This window comes from Gekko japonicus, unplaced genomic scaffold (assembly GCF_001447785.1).
Source record: "Gekko japonicus isolate JY-2015 unplaced genomic scaffold, Gekko_japonicus_V1.1 scaffold6119, whole genome shotgun sequence".
Lineage (NCBI taxonomy): Eukaryota > Metazoa > Chordata > Lepidosauria > Squamata > Gekkonidae > Gekko > Gekko japonicus.
The window spans coordinates 13429-30131 of NW_015177213.1; the positions used below are offsets into that span (position 1 = coordinate 13429).

The following is a 16703-nucleotide window of genomic DNA, read 5'->3' on the forward strand; positions in this document are numbered from 1 at the left end:
CCCTCCCCTCACTACCCAAAGGTGTCTCAGAGCGGCTTACAGACTCCTTTCCCTTCCCCTCCCCACAACAGACACCCTGTCAGGTAGGCGGGGCTGAGAGAGCTCTGACAGAAAGTGCTCGTTTTCAAGAACAGCTCTTATCAGAACTATGGCTTGCCCAAGGTCATCCAGCAGGTGCAAGTGGAGGAGTGGGGAATCAAACCTGGTTCTCCCAGATTAGAGTCCGCGCATTTAACCGCTACACCAAACTGGCTCTCATTAGCCTTTTTTTTTTTTTTCTGGAGTCGCCCACTGAGCCGACATCTTCACGGCGTTATCTACCACCACCACTCCAAGATCTACCACCAGCGTTCCCTCTAAGCTGAGTTAGCGTGAGCTAGCTGACATTTTCTTAGACTCCGGCTCACACATTTTTTGTCTTAGCCCAGGAAGGATGGCTCCGGAGCAAACTGATTTGTGCAGGAGCCCAATCGCTCGCTGCACAACTTTCATGCCAGTAGCTCATAAAGCAGAATTCTTTGCTCACAAGACTCCACAGCTTAGAGGGAACACTGGTTACCACCAATGCTCCCTCTAAGATGTGGAGTCTTGTGAGCGGTGTTCCCTCTAAGCTGAGTTCCCTCTAAGCTCAGGAAGGAGGGCTCCAGAGCAAACTAATTTATGCAGCAGCCAAAAAGTGTGAGCCGGAGGCTAAAGAACAGTGAGCTAGCTCACACTAACTCAGCTTAGAGGGAATGCTGGTTACCACCAGTTTGGCTCCCATGAGTGCATATTTATAGTTATGGTTTTTGGCTCCAACATGCTTTACTTGGCACTTGCCCACGTTGAGCCTCACTTGCCCCCCCGATGCCCCCCTCTCCCAGCCTCAACAGACTCACACGGTTTGGCCCATGAAACAGGATCCGATCTCAGAAGCAATTTTCAACTGGTACCCTTTCTGAGGGAGCTGCGGTGGCTCAAGTGGTTAAGACGCTGAACTGCAGGCTGTGGAAGGTCGGTAGTTCAGCAGTTCCGAGACCCGGGTGCCGCATGACGGAGTGAGCGCCCATCTCTACTTCCAGCTCCTGCCAACCTAGCAGTTCGAAAGCAAGAAATTGCAAGTAGATCAATAGGTACCACTTCGGTGGGAAGGGAACAGCATTCCGTGCGCCTTGGTGTTTAGTCATGCCAGCCACATGACGACGGAAACGTCTTCGGACAGCGCTGACTCTTCGGCTTTGAAACGGAGATGAGCACCGCAACCCTAGAGTCGGACTCGACTGGCATTTGAGCAAGGGAACCTTTACCTTTACTTACCCTTTCTGAACCAGCAGAGGCACTCATGATAGTCTAGTCAAGCTCTTTCCTGTTCCAGCACCCATCTCTGCTGCTCGGTCCAGCTGCTGAGTACCCCGTTCATGGTCTCTGCGCTTTCTTTTGACGCTGCACATGGTTGCATGGAAATACTCGGGGAGAATCTCCATGAGGATCAGAGAATAGCCTCCAAAAGCTGCAGGTGCCCCGCAGAATGTTTCTGAAATGCAAAGGATGTCGCTATCTGTGGGTGGGGGGTATCAGTCACAGAGGCTCTTCCTCATCAACCTTTAACCCCCTGTATACCGTGACATTATTCCCTGTAACCAGTTTGGTGCAGTGGCTTAAGTGCGCGAACTCTAATCTGGGAGAACCGGGTTTGAATACCCACTCCTCCACTTGCACCTGCTGGATGACCTTGGGCAAGCCGTAGTTCTGTCAGAGCTGTTCTTGAAAAAGAGCAGTTTCTGTCAGAGCTCTCTCAGCCCCACCCACCTCACAGGGTCTCTGTTTTGTGGGGAGGGGAAGGGAAAGGAGATTGGAATCAGTTTGGTGTAGTGGTTAAGTGCGCGGATTCTAATCTGGGAGAACTGGGCTTGATTCCCCATTGGGCAAGCTGTAGTTCTGATAAGAGCTGTCCTTGAATAAGAGCAGTTTCTGTCAAGAGCTCTCTCAGCCCCGCCGACCTCACAGGGTGTCTGTTGTGGGGAGGAGAAGGGGAAGGAGTTTCTAAGCTGCTCTGAGACTCCTTTGGGTAGTGAAGGGCGGGGTATAAATCCAATCTCCTCCTCCTCCTCTTCTTCTTCTTCCTCCTCCTCCTCCTCCAACCAGACAGGTCTGGTTCACCAGAAACGCTACTTGGTAGCGTGTGAGGTCTACGAACTAAGCCAAGCGGGACTGATTTCCCTTTTTATCCTTTGATGAAAGAGAGCAAAATTCCCTGCCAGAACCAACTTATTGACCTTTAGCAGTAGATTTCTCACATGCTGCGTAGACGGGAGCTCTCCAGCCTATTTCCTTCCCCGTTTCCTCCCACGCACGGCCTAGATTTAAAATTACGTCTGTAGTGCCGAAAATCACCGCTGAGGATTCTCAATGCGTGCAACGGCCCATCTTCAGAATCTCGGACCTGCAAATTAACAGGGAGGTGTGGGAGAGCTGATTGGCTGAGTTCCCATGATGTCACCAAAGCACAGTAATTTCGCCCAATTGAAGCAACACTGGATTGTCTGTTTCCTCCTTGGAGTGTGATGGGAGGAGGCAGGGGGAGTGAATTAAAAATTGTCTCAACTTAAGAGTGACCCTGGGTCCTTCCTCATCCAAGGGGTTGGAAGAATTTTGCTGGGGGAAGACGGGCGCCATTTCTCGTCGAGGGATCAGCAAATCCACACAAAAAGACAGCAGGTGCATCATGCTCGTTTCTGAGAGACGGCCGTGTCCCATGCCGGATTCGTCTCTGCCAGGCTCAGTCCTTGGGCAGTGCCAGTGTTCAAAACCCTACGCCTGAGTTTGGGGGCAAGCTAGCCCCACCCACGCCTGGCCTTTGCCAGTTAGGTCTTTTATCCATTTATCTGTTCCACACCCGTTGCTATTTATGTTCACAGGAGCCTCGCTTTCTCCGCTGCCGGAATTGGCCCAGAAGAATTAATTACACACTCGTCCCGCTCTTGCGAACGGAAGCGGGTCGCTAATCCCTGCCGTCCTAAAGGGCGACTCTGCCCATATCCGCAGTATCACCAGGGGCGCTGCAAAGGCAGAAATGGGGAGGGGGGGGAGGTTGTTTGTTTGCAGAAATTAGTCCTTTAGCCGAAATTCTAGGTCTGGGCTCCGCAATGTGGTACCTGTAGGTGTCATGGGACCTGCCAACTCCTTTCCCGACAGCTGCCAAGTGTTTTCAGAAAGTGGGCGTGGTCAGCTTGGGCTTTTGCCCAGCAAAATTTCTGATTGGCCACTGGAGATTTGATGGGCTGTGCAGATTTTTTTTTTAAAGTTGCTCTAGCAGCAGCTGCCGTCACGACACACGGATCTTCACTGTGTGACCGAAGGTAAGCTGTGGCAGCCATTTTGTGGCTGGCTCCGCCTCCTGTGGCAGCCATTTTGTGCATGCGCGCACACACCCACACCCACTCTGTGTCAGAATTCCAAAGGTGCCCATAGGGTCAAAAAGGTTTTGGGACCCCGTTTCTAGGAGTATCCCCCCCCCCCTTGCTGGACACACTTATACACTTAAGAGTCTCTGTAGGTGCATATTCCTGATCCAACAAACCATGGGTCATGAAAAATTGTGCCGCTATAGCTTTTTACTCCCGGCACGTCCAATACCTGTCGATACTCCACAGCTCACCACAGTCTTCAGTCTGGGCCCATAACCCTGACGGTGTTTATTTATTTATTTATTTATTTATATTTGAATTTCTACCCCGCCCTACCCCGAAGGCTCAGGGCGGCTTACAGGGCACTAAGTGCCAGATTAAAACAATACAATGATTAAAACAATAAATTACAATAAAATGAACAATTTACAATACATTAAAAGCAAGTTTCAAGCAAGAGAAAAAGATCTTATCTCAACATAGCTCCCTTGATCTTATCCTAGAGCCATGTTTGGTACTACGTTCCACCCTTGGGGGCCAGGCAGTCCATGTTAGTTCGATGTTAATTCGATGTTAATTCACTAGGGCTGAGTAGTGGCGGCGGCTCCTATCCAAAGGCCTGGCGGAAGAGCTCCGTCTTGCAGGCCCTGCGGAACTGAGAGAGGTCCCGCAGGGCCCGGATCTCTTCCGGGAGCTCCTTCCACCAGGTAGGAGCCGCCACCGAAAACGCCCCAGCCCTAGTCACAGCAAGTTTGGCTTCTCAGGGTCATGAAAAATTGTGCCGCTATCGCTTTTTACTCCCGGCACGACCATACTCCACAGCTCAGCGCAGTCTTCAGTCTGGGCCCATAACCCTGACGGTGTTTGAAGTCGTAATAAGCAGAGCACGCCTGCCTTGGTGCAGAGTATTTACAGTTTATTATACAAGCATTTACACACAGTCCACAGGAACTCAGCATTCGGTTGTCAGACCGACAAACTGCTTCACCAGGCACTAGTAACCACATAGGCAGTCGCGGTGAACTCAACTACATTCAATATATACAGGTATACAACCAATCACAGTACAGTCCATACAAAATGCCGAGTCACGGTGACTCCTTGAATGCTGATGCAGTTGGCTGTCATGTGATCTCTGAACTGTCAAGTTAGATCACACAGGTCTCAGTGGCGGCTGTCATCTTGAATGGCAGGCACCGCTCTGTATATGCCAACAGCTTCAAGGGCGTAATGCCACAGAGTTCCCCCCTCCAGTCAGCCATTTTCTCCAGGGGCACTGATCTCTGTCTCCTGGAGGTCAGTGGGAATTCTAGGAGATCTCCAGTTCCCAGCTGGAAGGTTGGTAACCCCGTTCCCGCCCCCCGTATGGGTTAGTTCCTACCCCCGAATGGAAAAGACGGCTCACGCAGCTCCGATTTAAACTCGTGCTCCCTGCCTGACAGGCGGGAACCAGACCTGCCAGCGATGAAAGCGGGGCTCGCCAGACTTTTTTGGTTTCACTTTTTTTTGCGTTTGAAAAATGTGTCTCCCCCCCTTTCTCTCTCTCTCCCCCCCCCCCGTTTTATTTCCTCACTGCCCATTCCGTTGTCCTCATCGTTCTGTTTGTTTCCCAGTGACTCAGCACATTAAAGAGCTCCTGGAAAGGAACACTAAGAAGAAGTCCAAATTGAGAAAGAAACCCAAGCCCTATATCGAAGACCACGATGGTAGGGGGGCCCGGCGGGCCCAGCGCTCCCCGAGCATCTTCCTCTCCTTAGATGTAGACGCCCGACTCTGCTTAATTTCTCTGCAAGCTTCCTAATCACTTGCTCATCCTCCTCTTAACATCAGCTTCACGCTCCCCTTCCCCCCCCCCCGAATTTAACCACTGGTTTTGGGGTCTGCCTCTCTCTGAGCGCTCAGTGCCAGGCGCCGGTCCATCGCTGCTGACCACGCTTCTTCCAGTAGGTGCCGGCCTCGGGGTTGACCTGTGGGCGAACGACTCGGCTTGAGGCTTGCGAGGGGTGTGTGACTGTGTGTGTGTGTGTGTGAGAGAGATTGTGCAAAAAATGTGCAACTGGCTCGGTGTGGCTGCAAATGTGGCTGGTGCCTCCCACGCGCCCGGAATCGGACGGGCGCCGGTTTGCTCTTGCTCACCTCTGACTCGGCCGCGTCCAGCGTCGCAGGGCTGGCAAGGGCTCCTTCGCATGCCACATGGCCGCACGCACCACGATGCCTTCGCTTCTCGGACCACGAGCACTAAGGGAGCGACATGCCCAAGAGCGTTGGGTTCCACGGGCGGAATGCCGGCGACTGCAAACCGTGCTATTGTAAGGATCGCTGTTAAAAATAGTGTCTGCCCCGACCCGGATGGCCCAGGCTCGCCCGATCTTGGTGTATCTTGGAAGCGAAGCAAGGTCGGCCGTGATGAGTACTTGGATGGGAGACCGCCAAGGAAGTCCAGGGTTGCTACGCGGAGGCAGACCATGGCAAACCGCCTCTGTTTGTCTGCCCCGACCTGGATAGCCCAGGTTAGGCCAGTCTCAGAAGCTAAGCAGGGTCAGGCCTAGTTTGTACTTGGATGGGAGACCATCGAAGAACGTCCCGGGTGGCTACGCAGAGGCAGGCAATGGCGAACCACCTCTGCTTGTCCGCCCTGACCTGGTTGGCCCAGACTCGCTCGATCTTGGTGTAACTTGGAAGCTAAGCAGGGTCGGTCCTGGTCAGTACTTGGATGGGAGACAACCAGGGAAGTCCTGGGTTGCTACGCAGAGGCAGGCATTGGCGAAACACCTCTGCCTTTCCGCTCTAACCTGCATAGCCCAGGCGGGCCCGATCTCGTCAGGTCTCAGAAGCTAAGCAGGGTCTTACTATTTATTTATTTATTTTCAATTTATATCCCACCTTACCGGGACATTGTATTTTACATGGGTAAAATACAATAAAATAATACACGGGTTAAAACGCAATAGAACAATCAATGCACTAAAATTCACATGTAAAGGTAAAGGTTCCCTTGCTCGAAAGCCAGTCGAGTCCGACTCTAGGGTTGCGGTGCTCATCTCCGTTTCCAAGCCGAAGAGCCAGCACTGTCTGAAGGCGTTCCCGTCGTCATGTGGCCGGCATGACTAAACACCAAGGCGCACGGAACGCTGTTCCCTTCCCACCGAAGTGGCACCTATTTATCTACTTGCAATTTCTTGCTTTCGAACTGCTAGGTTGGCAGGAAAATTCACATATACAGCAGCATTAAGTTCAAATAAGGAAAATACAGCAGATGGCGTCTTCGATAACGATCCTATGGTAGAAGGCGGTGGTCCAACAGTGTATCATAAGGACACATTCCGATGACTCGGCAGTGGCGGCTCTGGATCGAAGGCCTGGTGGAAGAGCTCCGTTCTACAGGCTTTGTAAATACTAGTTTTGGGCATCACATTTTAGGAAGGATGTCGACAAGCTTGAGCGTGTCCAGAAGAGGGCAACCAGGATGGTGAGAGGGCTGGAATCCAAGTCATACAAGGAAAGGCTGAAAGAGTTGGGTCTGTTTAGCCTGGGAAAGAGAAGGCTTAGAGGGGACACGATTGCAGTCTTCAAGTATCTGAAGGGCTGCCATGTAGAAGATGGAGCAGATCTGTTCTCTCTTGCTCCGGATTGCAAGACTAGATCTAATGGGTGGGAATTACAAGGGAGTCGTTACTGGCTAAATATCAGGAGATGCTTCCTAACTGTAAGAGGGGTTGAGCAGTGGAACAGTCTGCCTCGGGAGGGGGTGGATGCTCCTTCGCTGGACGTTTCCAAGCAGAGGCTGGACGACCATCTTTCGGGTATGTTGTAGGGCTCTCTGTTGGCTCTGCTCCTGCAGAGGCCAGGGGGTTGGACTAGATGACCTGCAAGGTCCCTTCCAATTCTGACATTCCATGATTCTATGACTAACCAGGTTGGTCCTGGTTAGCATTTGGGTGGGAGACCACCAAGGAAGTCCATGGTTGCTATGCAGAGGCAGTGGCCCTGAAGGCCCTATAGGGTTGCCGTAAATCACCTACGCCTTGACGTCATTTTCCACGACCACAATGATAGTATTCATGGTTGGAATGTAAAGGGCCCTTTACGCACCTTGGCCGGTCCCCCACGAGCAGCTGGGCCTCCCTTGCTGTCCTGTTTGCCCCGGTCACATCAGTCAATTTCACACTATTCGCTGTGTGGCCACATTTTGACCCCCACCCCCACCCCAATTCCCCCGCGACAGAAGCGGGGGAAATTGGGGGTAGCTGTGGGTCAAAATGTGGCTGCGAGTAAGGAGTGGGAAATCAACCAATGTGACCGGGGCAAATGGAAGAGCGAGGGCGGCACAGCTCCTTGTGGGGGAATTGGTCCCGCTTTTCTCTCCTCTGCTCCTGTGTCCTAACGCAGAGCAGAAATACGACCTGTGCTTCCTGGCTATTTTTAGAGCTCTCCTCCTAAATAGAATTCCGCAGAAATGGCTGAACGAGGGGGGGGGGCAATGCCCCCTGCAGCACGGCCGAGCGGAAGTTAAAGAGTTGGCGACTGCTTTATGTTACCACCTCGGCAGCCGGCAGAAGACCTGGAGCGCCTCGGTTCAATTTTTTTTTTCAGAGAAAGTCGGAAAGCAGTACTGGTTAGAGGTGCAAGGACTATACAATTTAGTTAAATCTGAAAGATTAGAGGGGATAAGCAGGGAGAGAACAGAAATTGATGAAATATTAAGCAGAAGACAAGTAAAAGAAAAAGGGATAGCGGGGGCATTATATAAATTGATGGTAAGAGATAAGGAGAGAATGATACGGATTATACAGAATAAATGGGAGGGAGAAGGGTTAATGCATCAGGAAGTGATTCAAGAAATAATGAACGGTATAAATCAAATTAAAATAGATAGATATAAAGAATTGGTGAGGAAATTTATGTGGAAATGGTATAGAACTCCGGCTCAGATAGCGTACATGATTAAAGGAATGAATCCAAAGTGTTGGCACTGTGGCCAAGAAGTGGGTATATACGCCCATATGTGGTGGGAATGTAAAGTGGTTAAGGAATTTTGGCAAAAGATTGTAAGGGTTATCTTTGATCTATTTCAAGTTAATGTAGAGATCAACAGGGATTTGCTCATTTCTGGAATATTGGGAAACAAAAAAGTGGAAAGAAATAAGCGGGAGTTATATAAAATTATGGTTCTAGCCGGGATGGCTGTAATAGCATTGGGATGGAGGGACAGGCACAAATGGACAATGGAAAATTGGAATAATTATGTCTTTGAACACGTACAATTAGATATATTCGCACAGATAATTACTGAAGAGACATGGGAGGAGAAATGTCAAAAGATTACAAATAAATGGGGGGGATGTCCGGTCCCTTCCCGCCCTTAATTTAAACCTGTTCTTGCGAGTCCTCTCCTCTGCCAGCAACAGGAACAGCTCCCTTCCCTCCTCTAAGTGACACAGCCCTTCAAAGACTTCAAGAGAGCAATCGTGTCCCCCCTCGACCTCTTCTTCTCCAGACTGAACCTTCCCAGGTCCCTCAGCCTTTCCTCACAGTCTCCAGGCCCCCGATCATCCTTATCGCTCTCCTCATCCTTTTTGAAGAGAGGCCTCCAGAATTGCACACAACACTCCAGGTGCGGCCTGACCAATGCAGTGTATAGCAGGACTATCACATCTTGTGATTTGGATGATATGCCTCTGTTGATAGCCTTTTTTGTCACTGCATCACACTGGCTGCTCATATATAACTTACACTCCACCCATACCCCAAGATCTTGTTCACACACAACTTGTTCACACACACTCAGAAGCATATCCCCCATCCAGAATGCGTGTTCCTCATTTTTGTTAGAGGAAAGGGTGTACAGTCAATGTGGACAGCTGTGACTGCAGAGGGTGGGAGAGCTTGTGAGGGGGCAGAGGGGGCACACAGGTGGGGGGGCAAGAAGGGGGCCTAGTCCTAGTAGGCTTGGGGGGCCTGGGTACTCTCTGCCCGGGGCCCCCCAAAACCTGTGACCAACGCTCCCCCTAAGCTGTGGAGTCTTGTGAGCAAAAATTCTACTTTGTGATCCGGCGGCATTAAAGTCGTGAGCGAGCGATTGGGCTGCTGCATAAATTAGTTTGCTCTGGAGCCCCATCCTTCCTGAGCTAAGACAAAAATGTGTGAGCCGGAGGCTAAAAAACGGAGCTAGCTCACAATAACTCAGCTTAGAGGGAACACTGCCTGTGACTGGCCCTGAGTGACGTACTTCTGCATGAGACAGCTCAAAAGGCTACCCTTCGCAGAAAACATGAAGGTGGAATGAGCACCGGATCTTTTGTGCGAAGGGTACGGCAGAGCCGAGGGCCGCCTGTCGCCCCCCCATGGACGGAGCAAGGCACGGCTGCAAAGAGACCTTCGGCAGGTTGCCTGCCCATGAACCCCAGATTTCAGTCCTCGGGATGTGGCACTCCCACGCCTCGCCTGCAGAAGCGACCGGGGAGCATCCGGCGTCCTGAACGTCGCTGCGGCGGAACAAAGCTGACGTTGGCTCGGGTCCTCAACCAGCGGAAAAGCAATTAGCGGAGATTCGGACTTCTGCGCTTCCCAGCGGGCAGGAATTAATTCCCCCCCCCTCTCTGCAGGCGGCCCTGCAAAGTGTGTTCTAATTAAATGAGCGAGGAAAGGCAGAGAGGGCAGGCCGGGTAGTTTCTGATCCTAATCTGGGTAATGCCAGGCTACCGCTGCTGCTTCTGTCCACCGTTCGGCCTCTAATCGTTCCGCAGGGGGTCTGAAAGGGAGGGGAGGCCCAGGCCGGTTACGTGGATCAGGCCCGGGAGTAATCGGTGCGGCTTACGCAGCTCCGTTCCACCGTCGGGAGCATCAAGGCTCAAACTCTCCCCCCCCCCATTTCTCGGTGCATGCTTTTGGGTGAAGTGAGGATTCTGTTGTGGCTTGTTGATTAGGAGCGCGGATCTGTTTGTTATCCGTGCCGGCTAAATGGAATCTCCGTGTTCAGAGGCTGTACCCCGATTACCCATGGCAGTTACCTGGCGCGAGCTTCCCAAACACATCCATAGAATCATGGAACCACAGATCCCATGCCGTCTACTCCAGGCCGTCTAGTCCAACCCCCCTGCTCAATGCAGGATCAGCCTAGAGCAGTGGTGGCGAACCTATGGCACGGGTGCCAGAGGTGGCACTCAGAGCCCTCTCTGTGGGCACGCGTGCCATCGCCCCAGCCAGGCCCAGACCGTCATTAAAGTGTCGAATTCTCTGCCAAATAATGTTAAGTCAATGAAAGCATTTGGGATTGCTTTCCTTACTTTGTTTGGATCATCTTAAGTTAACGTATGAGTGGTTTTTTCTAAAGTAAAACCTCAGTATTCAGGTTAAATGGCCGTGTTGGCACTTTGCGATCAATAAGTGGGTTTTGGGTCGCAGTTTGGGCACTCGGACTCTAAAAGGTTCGCCATCACTGACCTAGAGCATCCCTGGCAAGGATGTGTCTAGCCGCTGCTTCAAGACTGCAAGTGAGGGGGAGCTCACCACCTCCCCAGGCAGCCGATGCCACCGTTGCACGACTCTGACTGTCAAAAAGTTTTCCCTAAGATCCAGCCGGTTCCTTCCCGCCCTTCATTTAAACCCGTTCTTGCGAGTCCCCTCGTCCGCCAACAGGAACAGCTCCCTGCCCTCCTCTAAGGGACAGCCCTTCAAATACTTCAAGAGAGCCATCCTCGACCTCCTCTTCTCCAGACTGAACATTCCCAGGTCCCTTGGCCTTTCCTCAGAGGACTTGGTCTCCAGGCCCCTGATCACCCTCGTCGCTCTCCTCTGCACCCGCTCCATTCTGTCCACATCCTCTCCACCCCTTCACCACCACCACCACATAACTGCATTTTGGTGCAGAGTCTGCAGGAGTGGGGAGGGAGGACGGAGCGAAGAAGGAACCGACTTCGTTCCGAATCCTTTCGCTTCCCCCCAACCTGAAGCCACGCCAGTCTGCTTCCCCTTTAGAGGTTGCCACAGTTGTAGTAACCACAGCCAGGAAATCTCGCACTGGGGAATCTCCCCCTCGCCTTTGCAAGGTCTGCCCGGAGCGCCCTGCACGAACCAGCCCGGAAGATGGAGCTGCGTTTGTCTCTGAACGTCAGACACGGCTCCCAAGGAGCAAAAAACAAACAGACTTCTTCAGATTGCTGAGGAGCTGTGGTTGCAGAGACGTAATGCTCCAGTAAGCGTTCCCTGGCTCCAGAGGGGCCGGAGAGTTCCTGGCTAGAGCAGACGCTTGGGACCGCTCCCCTCTCCCCATCCTCCTGCCTGACAGTTCTGGATCGACCCCCTCGTCCCCTGGGTAGGGTCTCCTCCGCATGACGGCACCCCATCCTGAAAAGCAGGACAAGGCAAGCAGAACAGACAAGATTTCACCGAGACAGGCAGCAATGGGGGGGGGGGAGCCCTGAACCCTTCAGAGCCTCTCCACGAAGAGACCTCTCCCTGGTTCCATGTAGGCTTACGTTGTGACGGACGACTGGGGGGAAAGCTGCCTCTAATCTTAGGGCGCTGGAAGATTTTAATGTGCTTTTTAAGTTCAACTAGGCAAGGTCGAATCGCCTATCTGCCCTATCCATGCAGAAAGGAGGGTCCTTCTTTTTGTAGTAAAAGATACAAGTGCAAAACAAGAATTTTCCCCTTCTGCCTGCCTTCCCTGTAGTTTGTCATTCTAGGCTGCGGGGGGGGGGGGAAGTCCAGGGTCTTTCCCCGCATTCTCTGACAGTTCCTGTTTCTTCAGGGATTCTCTGTTCTGCACGTGTTAATCTCCCTCTAGTGGTCGATTTGATAGGACACCGGTGTATCGCCCCGCAGACTTAAACGGCAGGGTTTTATGCTGGACCTAAAACAGCGTAATAGCGAAAGCGACCACCAGAGGGAGGAAAAACACATGCGGGACAGAACCCCTCCCCAAAGAAACAGGAACTTACAATCAAGGAAAACAAGAATGTGGAACAGCCCCAGGTGATAAACTGAAGTATTAGGGGAACGATTCTGAATCCGTATTGCAAGATCTAATGAGTGGAAATGACAAGGGAGTCGTTACCGGCTAAATATGAGGACAGACTGTAAGAGTGGTTGAGCAGTGGAACAGACTGCCTCAGGAGGTGGTGGATGCTCCTTTGCTGGACGTTTTTGAGCGGAGGCTGGATGACCATCTTCCGGGTATGTTGTGGGGCTATCTTTCGGCTGTGCTCCTGCAGAGTGCAGCAGGGGGGTGGACTAGATGACCTGCAAGGTCCCTTCTGACTCTAACATCCTATGATTCTATGAATCAGACCCTTCCAGCGCTCTATATGGCTTGGGTCCAGCATACCTGAAAGACCACCTCCTCTCACATGAACCTACCCCTCCACTGCGGTCATCTTTGGAGGCTCCACTTTGGGTGCCCCCCAACCATCTAAGGCTAGAGAGGTGGCAACTGGACAGAGAGGGCCTTCTCGGCCATGGCAGACTGCACTGCGGGGTCCATTACCCTGTGGTAGCTGATCCTGGGGGTGTCGGTCTCAACCGGACACAGGGAAGGGAGGGGGCAACTCAAGAGCTCCTGGCTTTGCCCGGGAGGCCGTCCCCTCTTTCTCAGCAGGCATCAGAGCAAATTGGTATGACTGCTTTCACCCCTTCCCCTCCATGCGTCTTGAGTGCGTTATGCGCCGGCAAGGTGCTTCCAGCTTACGGTGACCCTATGAATTATTTCCTCGAAAACCCTGTGGGATCACCATAAGTTGGCTGTGACTTGAGAGCCAAAAAAAAAAAGACACCCCCCCAAACATCCTGTCCCCCCCCACGTTTATTTTACAGTTTTCCAGTTTAATCACAAACATTTCGTTGTCACCAATTACACAAATTTTTTAGAGTCATTGTACCAAATTGCATGTCATAGTACACAATCTGTTTTATTTTTCCTCCACTCTATTCTTACATGCTTTATCCAATTATAAACCCTCAACCATCTTACATTCTGTATTTTTTGGTCTTTGTTTTGTAAAGTTAAACTCTGATTGTCCATTTGCGCTAATTCAAGGAGTTTCGTTATTAGGTCTTCTTTCGAGGGAGTTTTATCTGTTTTCCATTTTTTAGCCACTGGAATCCTCGCAGCTGTTACAATATATACTAGCAAATATGCATCTTGTTTAACACACCCCTTGGGGTTTACATTCAATAGATAGATTTCTGGTAGTAAAGAGACATCTAGGTTTAGTATTTCTAAAATAATACTTTGTACCATTTTCCAAGGAGCTGCGGTGGCTCAAGTGGTTAAGACGCTGAACTGCAGGCTGTGGAAGGTCAGTAGTTCAGCAGTTCAAGACCCGGGTGCCGCAAGACGGGGTGAGCTCCCGTCTCTAGTTCCAGCTCTTGCCAACCTAGCAGTTCGAAAGCAAGAAATTGCAAGTAGATAAATAGGGACCACTTCGGTGGGAAGGTAACAGCGTTCCGTGCACCTTGGTGTTTAGTCATGCCGGCCACATGACCACGGAAACGTCTTCGGACAGCGCTGGCTCTTCGGCTTTGAAACAGAGATGAGCACCGCAACCCTAGAGTCGGATTCGACTTTCTTTCGAGCAAGGGAAGCCTTTACCTTTACCATTTTCCAATATTTTTGCATTGTGCCACAACTCCACCACATATGGTAAAAGGTCCCCACATCAAACATCCTGTCCTTAACACGCTTGCGCAGGTTTTGCGAGCTGAAGGCCACAACTTCAATCCTTCCCACGTTGGGTCTTCCTCTTTTCCCAGTGCCTTCAACTTTTCACTGTGAGCTCTGTGACAGACATCTGAAAAGAAGGCAGTTCACCCGCAGTGCCCCTTTCTTCTACACAGTTCAGTTTCCCCGCTGGCTGGAGTTGAAGAGTGGGCGGGGGAGCTTTTCCGCTCTGCGTGTTGACCCAAATCCCAGTTGAGTTGGCTTCTCCGCATCACACCCCACATTGACGCAATACACTTGAAGGGCTGTCATATAGAGGACGGTACAGAGCTGTTTTCTGTGGCCCCAGAAGGTCCGACTGGAACCAACAGGTTGAAATTAAACCAGAAGAGTTTCTCGCTAAACATTAGGAAGAACGTCAGAGCAGTTCCTCAGTGGAATAGGTTTTCTCGGGAGGTGGTGGGCTCTCCGTCTTTGGAGGTTTTCAGACAGAGGCTGGATGGCCCCATCTGACAGCAATGCGGATTCTGTGGACTTAGGCAGATCACGAGAGGGAGGGCAGGAAGGGTTGCCTCAGTGCTTAGTTCTCGTGGCCCTTTCTTCCACGCCCAGGGAAATGCCGATCGATCGCCACTTTGGGGTCAGGAAGCCAATTTTCTCTAGGCCAGTTTGGCCGGAGATCCTGAAGGTTTTTTGTCATCTTCTGGGGTGTGGAGCAGGGGTCACTGGGGGTGGGGGGGCAGTGTTCCCTCTAAGCTGTGGGATGTTGTGAGCAAAAATTCTACTTTCTGAGCTACTGGCATTAAAGTTGTGAGCGAGCGATTTAGCTGCTGCATGAATCAGTTTGCTCTGGAGCCCCATCCTTCCTGAGCTACGGCAAAAATGTATGAGCCGGAGGCTAGAAAACTGTGAGCTAGCTCACACTAACTCAGCTTAGAGGGAACACTGGTGTGGGGGGAACACTGGTGTGGGGTGGTATTTTTAGATTTCCTGCATTGTACAGCGGATTGGACTAGATGACCCTGGAGGTCCCTTCGCACTCTGTGATTTTATGAAACCTGTGGAGGCGGTATTGTGGGGACTGAACTTCCAGTTCAGGTTTCGCTGGATCTCCTCAGATTCTGCTGTGTCTAGGAAAAAAATTACAAAAACCTCGCCCTGTTGTGAACACGCTACCAATGGATGGGAAACATTGCCTCTTTATGCGGAGTAAACTCCTGGCTGCCAAGAGAGCCTTACTCAAGGGCCTTCTTCCTTTTGGACAGGAAGGAGAGGTGAGAACTTTCCAATACTGGTTCTGGAAACATTAGCTGGGCGGTCGTGTCGTGCCTGTGGTGGTTTGGACAGTCAGGTCCCATCCATTATTGTGTGTGTGTGTGTAAAATGCCGTCAGGTGGTGGGCGATGTCTGGCGACCCGGTAGGGTTTTCAAGGCAAGAGACAATACAGTGTTTGCCATCGCCCGCCTCTGCATAGTGACCCCACTCAAGTCCCAACCAGACTTGGTGGTCTCCCACTCAAGTCCCAACCAGAGCTGAACCGGTCAACTTATGGGATCTGATGAGACCCGGCTCGCTGGGGCCATCCAGGCTTCTGTGTCTTAGTAATACTAATAAGAGCCACCGCGGTGGCTCAGAGGTTAAGACGCTGAGCCGCAGACCGGAAGGTCTGTAGTTCAGCAGTTCGAGACCCGAGTGCCGCGTGACGGAGTGAGCTCCCGTCTCTGGCCCCTGCTCCTGCCAGCCTAGCAGTTCGAAAGCAAGAAACTGCAAGTCAATAAATAGGCACCGCTTCTGTGGGAAGGGAACAGCGTTCCGTGCGCCTCGCGGCTAGTCGTGCCGGCCACGTGACCACGGAGACGTCTTCGGACAGCGCTGGCTCTTCGGCTTGGAAACGGAGATGAGCACCGCAACCCTAGAGTCGGATTCGACTGGCTTTCGAGCAAGGGAAACCATTAATACCAATGAGACGGGCAAAATATTATCCTGTCCAGAGAGAAAAAAGCCAAATACTGTTTCCCTCAAAGAAGAATTAATTTGTGAAGTTCACCACCGCAAGATGGCCACTAGTTCAGGTCCCTATAAGAGGAGATCAAACAAATTGATGAGGTCAGTCAGTGGCCATTAGTAGCCATGACCAATGCTCCCTCTAAGCTGTGGAGTCTGGTGAGCAAAAATTCTACTTTGCGAGCTCCTGGCATTAAAGTAGTGAGCGAGCGATTTGGCTACTGCATAAATTAGTTTGCTCTGGAGACCTCCTTCCTGAGCTGAGACAAAAAATGTGTGAGCTGGAGCCTGAAAAACTGTGAGCTAGCTCACACTCACTCGAGCTTAGAGGGAACACTGGGACTCTTGACACTACCAAATCCAGGTTGTCAGAATCATCAGAGGTCAGCCGACTAACGCAGAGGTGCACCAAAACCGCATGGAAAATGGCAAGGAACAGGCAACAGGTCCTGCTCACGGCTTGGGGTTGCCAACCACCAGGTGGGGCCTGGAAATATCCAGGAATCGCAACCGATCTCCAGACAACAGAGATCGGTTCCCCTGGAGACAAGGGCAACTTTGGAAGGTGGGCTGTATGGCATCGCACGCTGCTGAGGACCCTCCCCTCCCCTCCCCCAAACCCCTGCCCTCCCCAGACTCCTCCCCTAAATCC

The 16703-nt window shown here is 51.6% G+C and overlaps 1 protein-coding gene across 1 annotated transcript in view; it reads left to right on the forward strand.

Moving 5' to 3' along the window:
- LOC107124880 (rho GTPase-activating protein 39-like) overlaps positions 1–16703 on the forward strand; it is a gene marked incomplete at its 3' end in the record, with an annotated part of 33472 nt that overhangs the window by 12307 nt on the left and 4462 nt on the right. The window contains exon 2 of the mRNA XM_015428383.1: positions 5000–5092. Within this exon, the coding sequence (XP_015283869.1) occupies positions 5000–5092 (93 nt within the window). The remainder of the gene's footprint in view (positions 1–4999; positions 5093–16703) is intronic.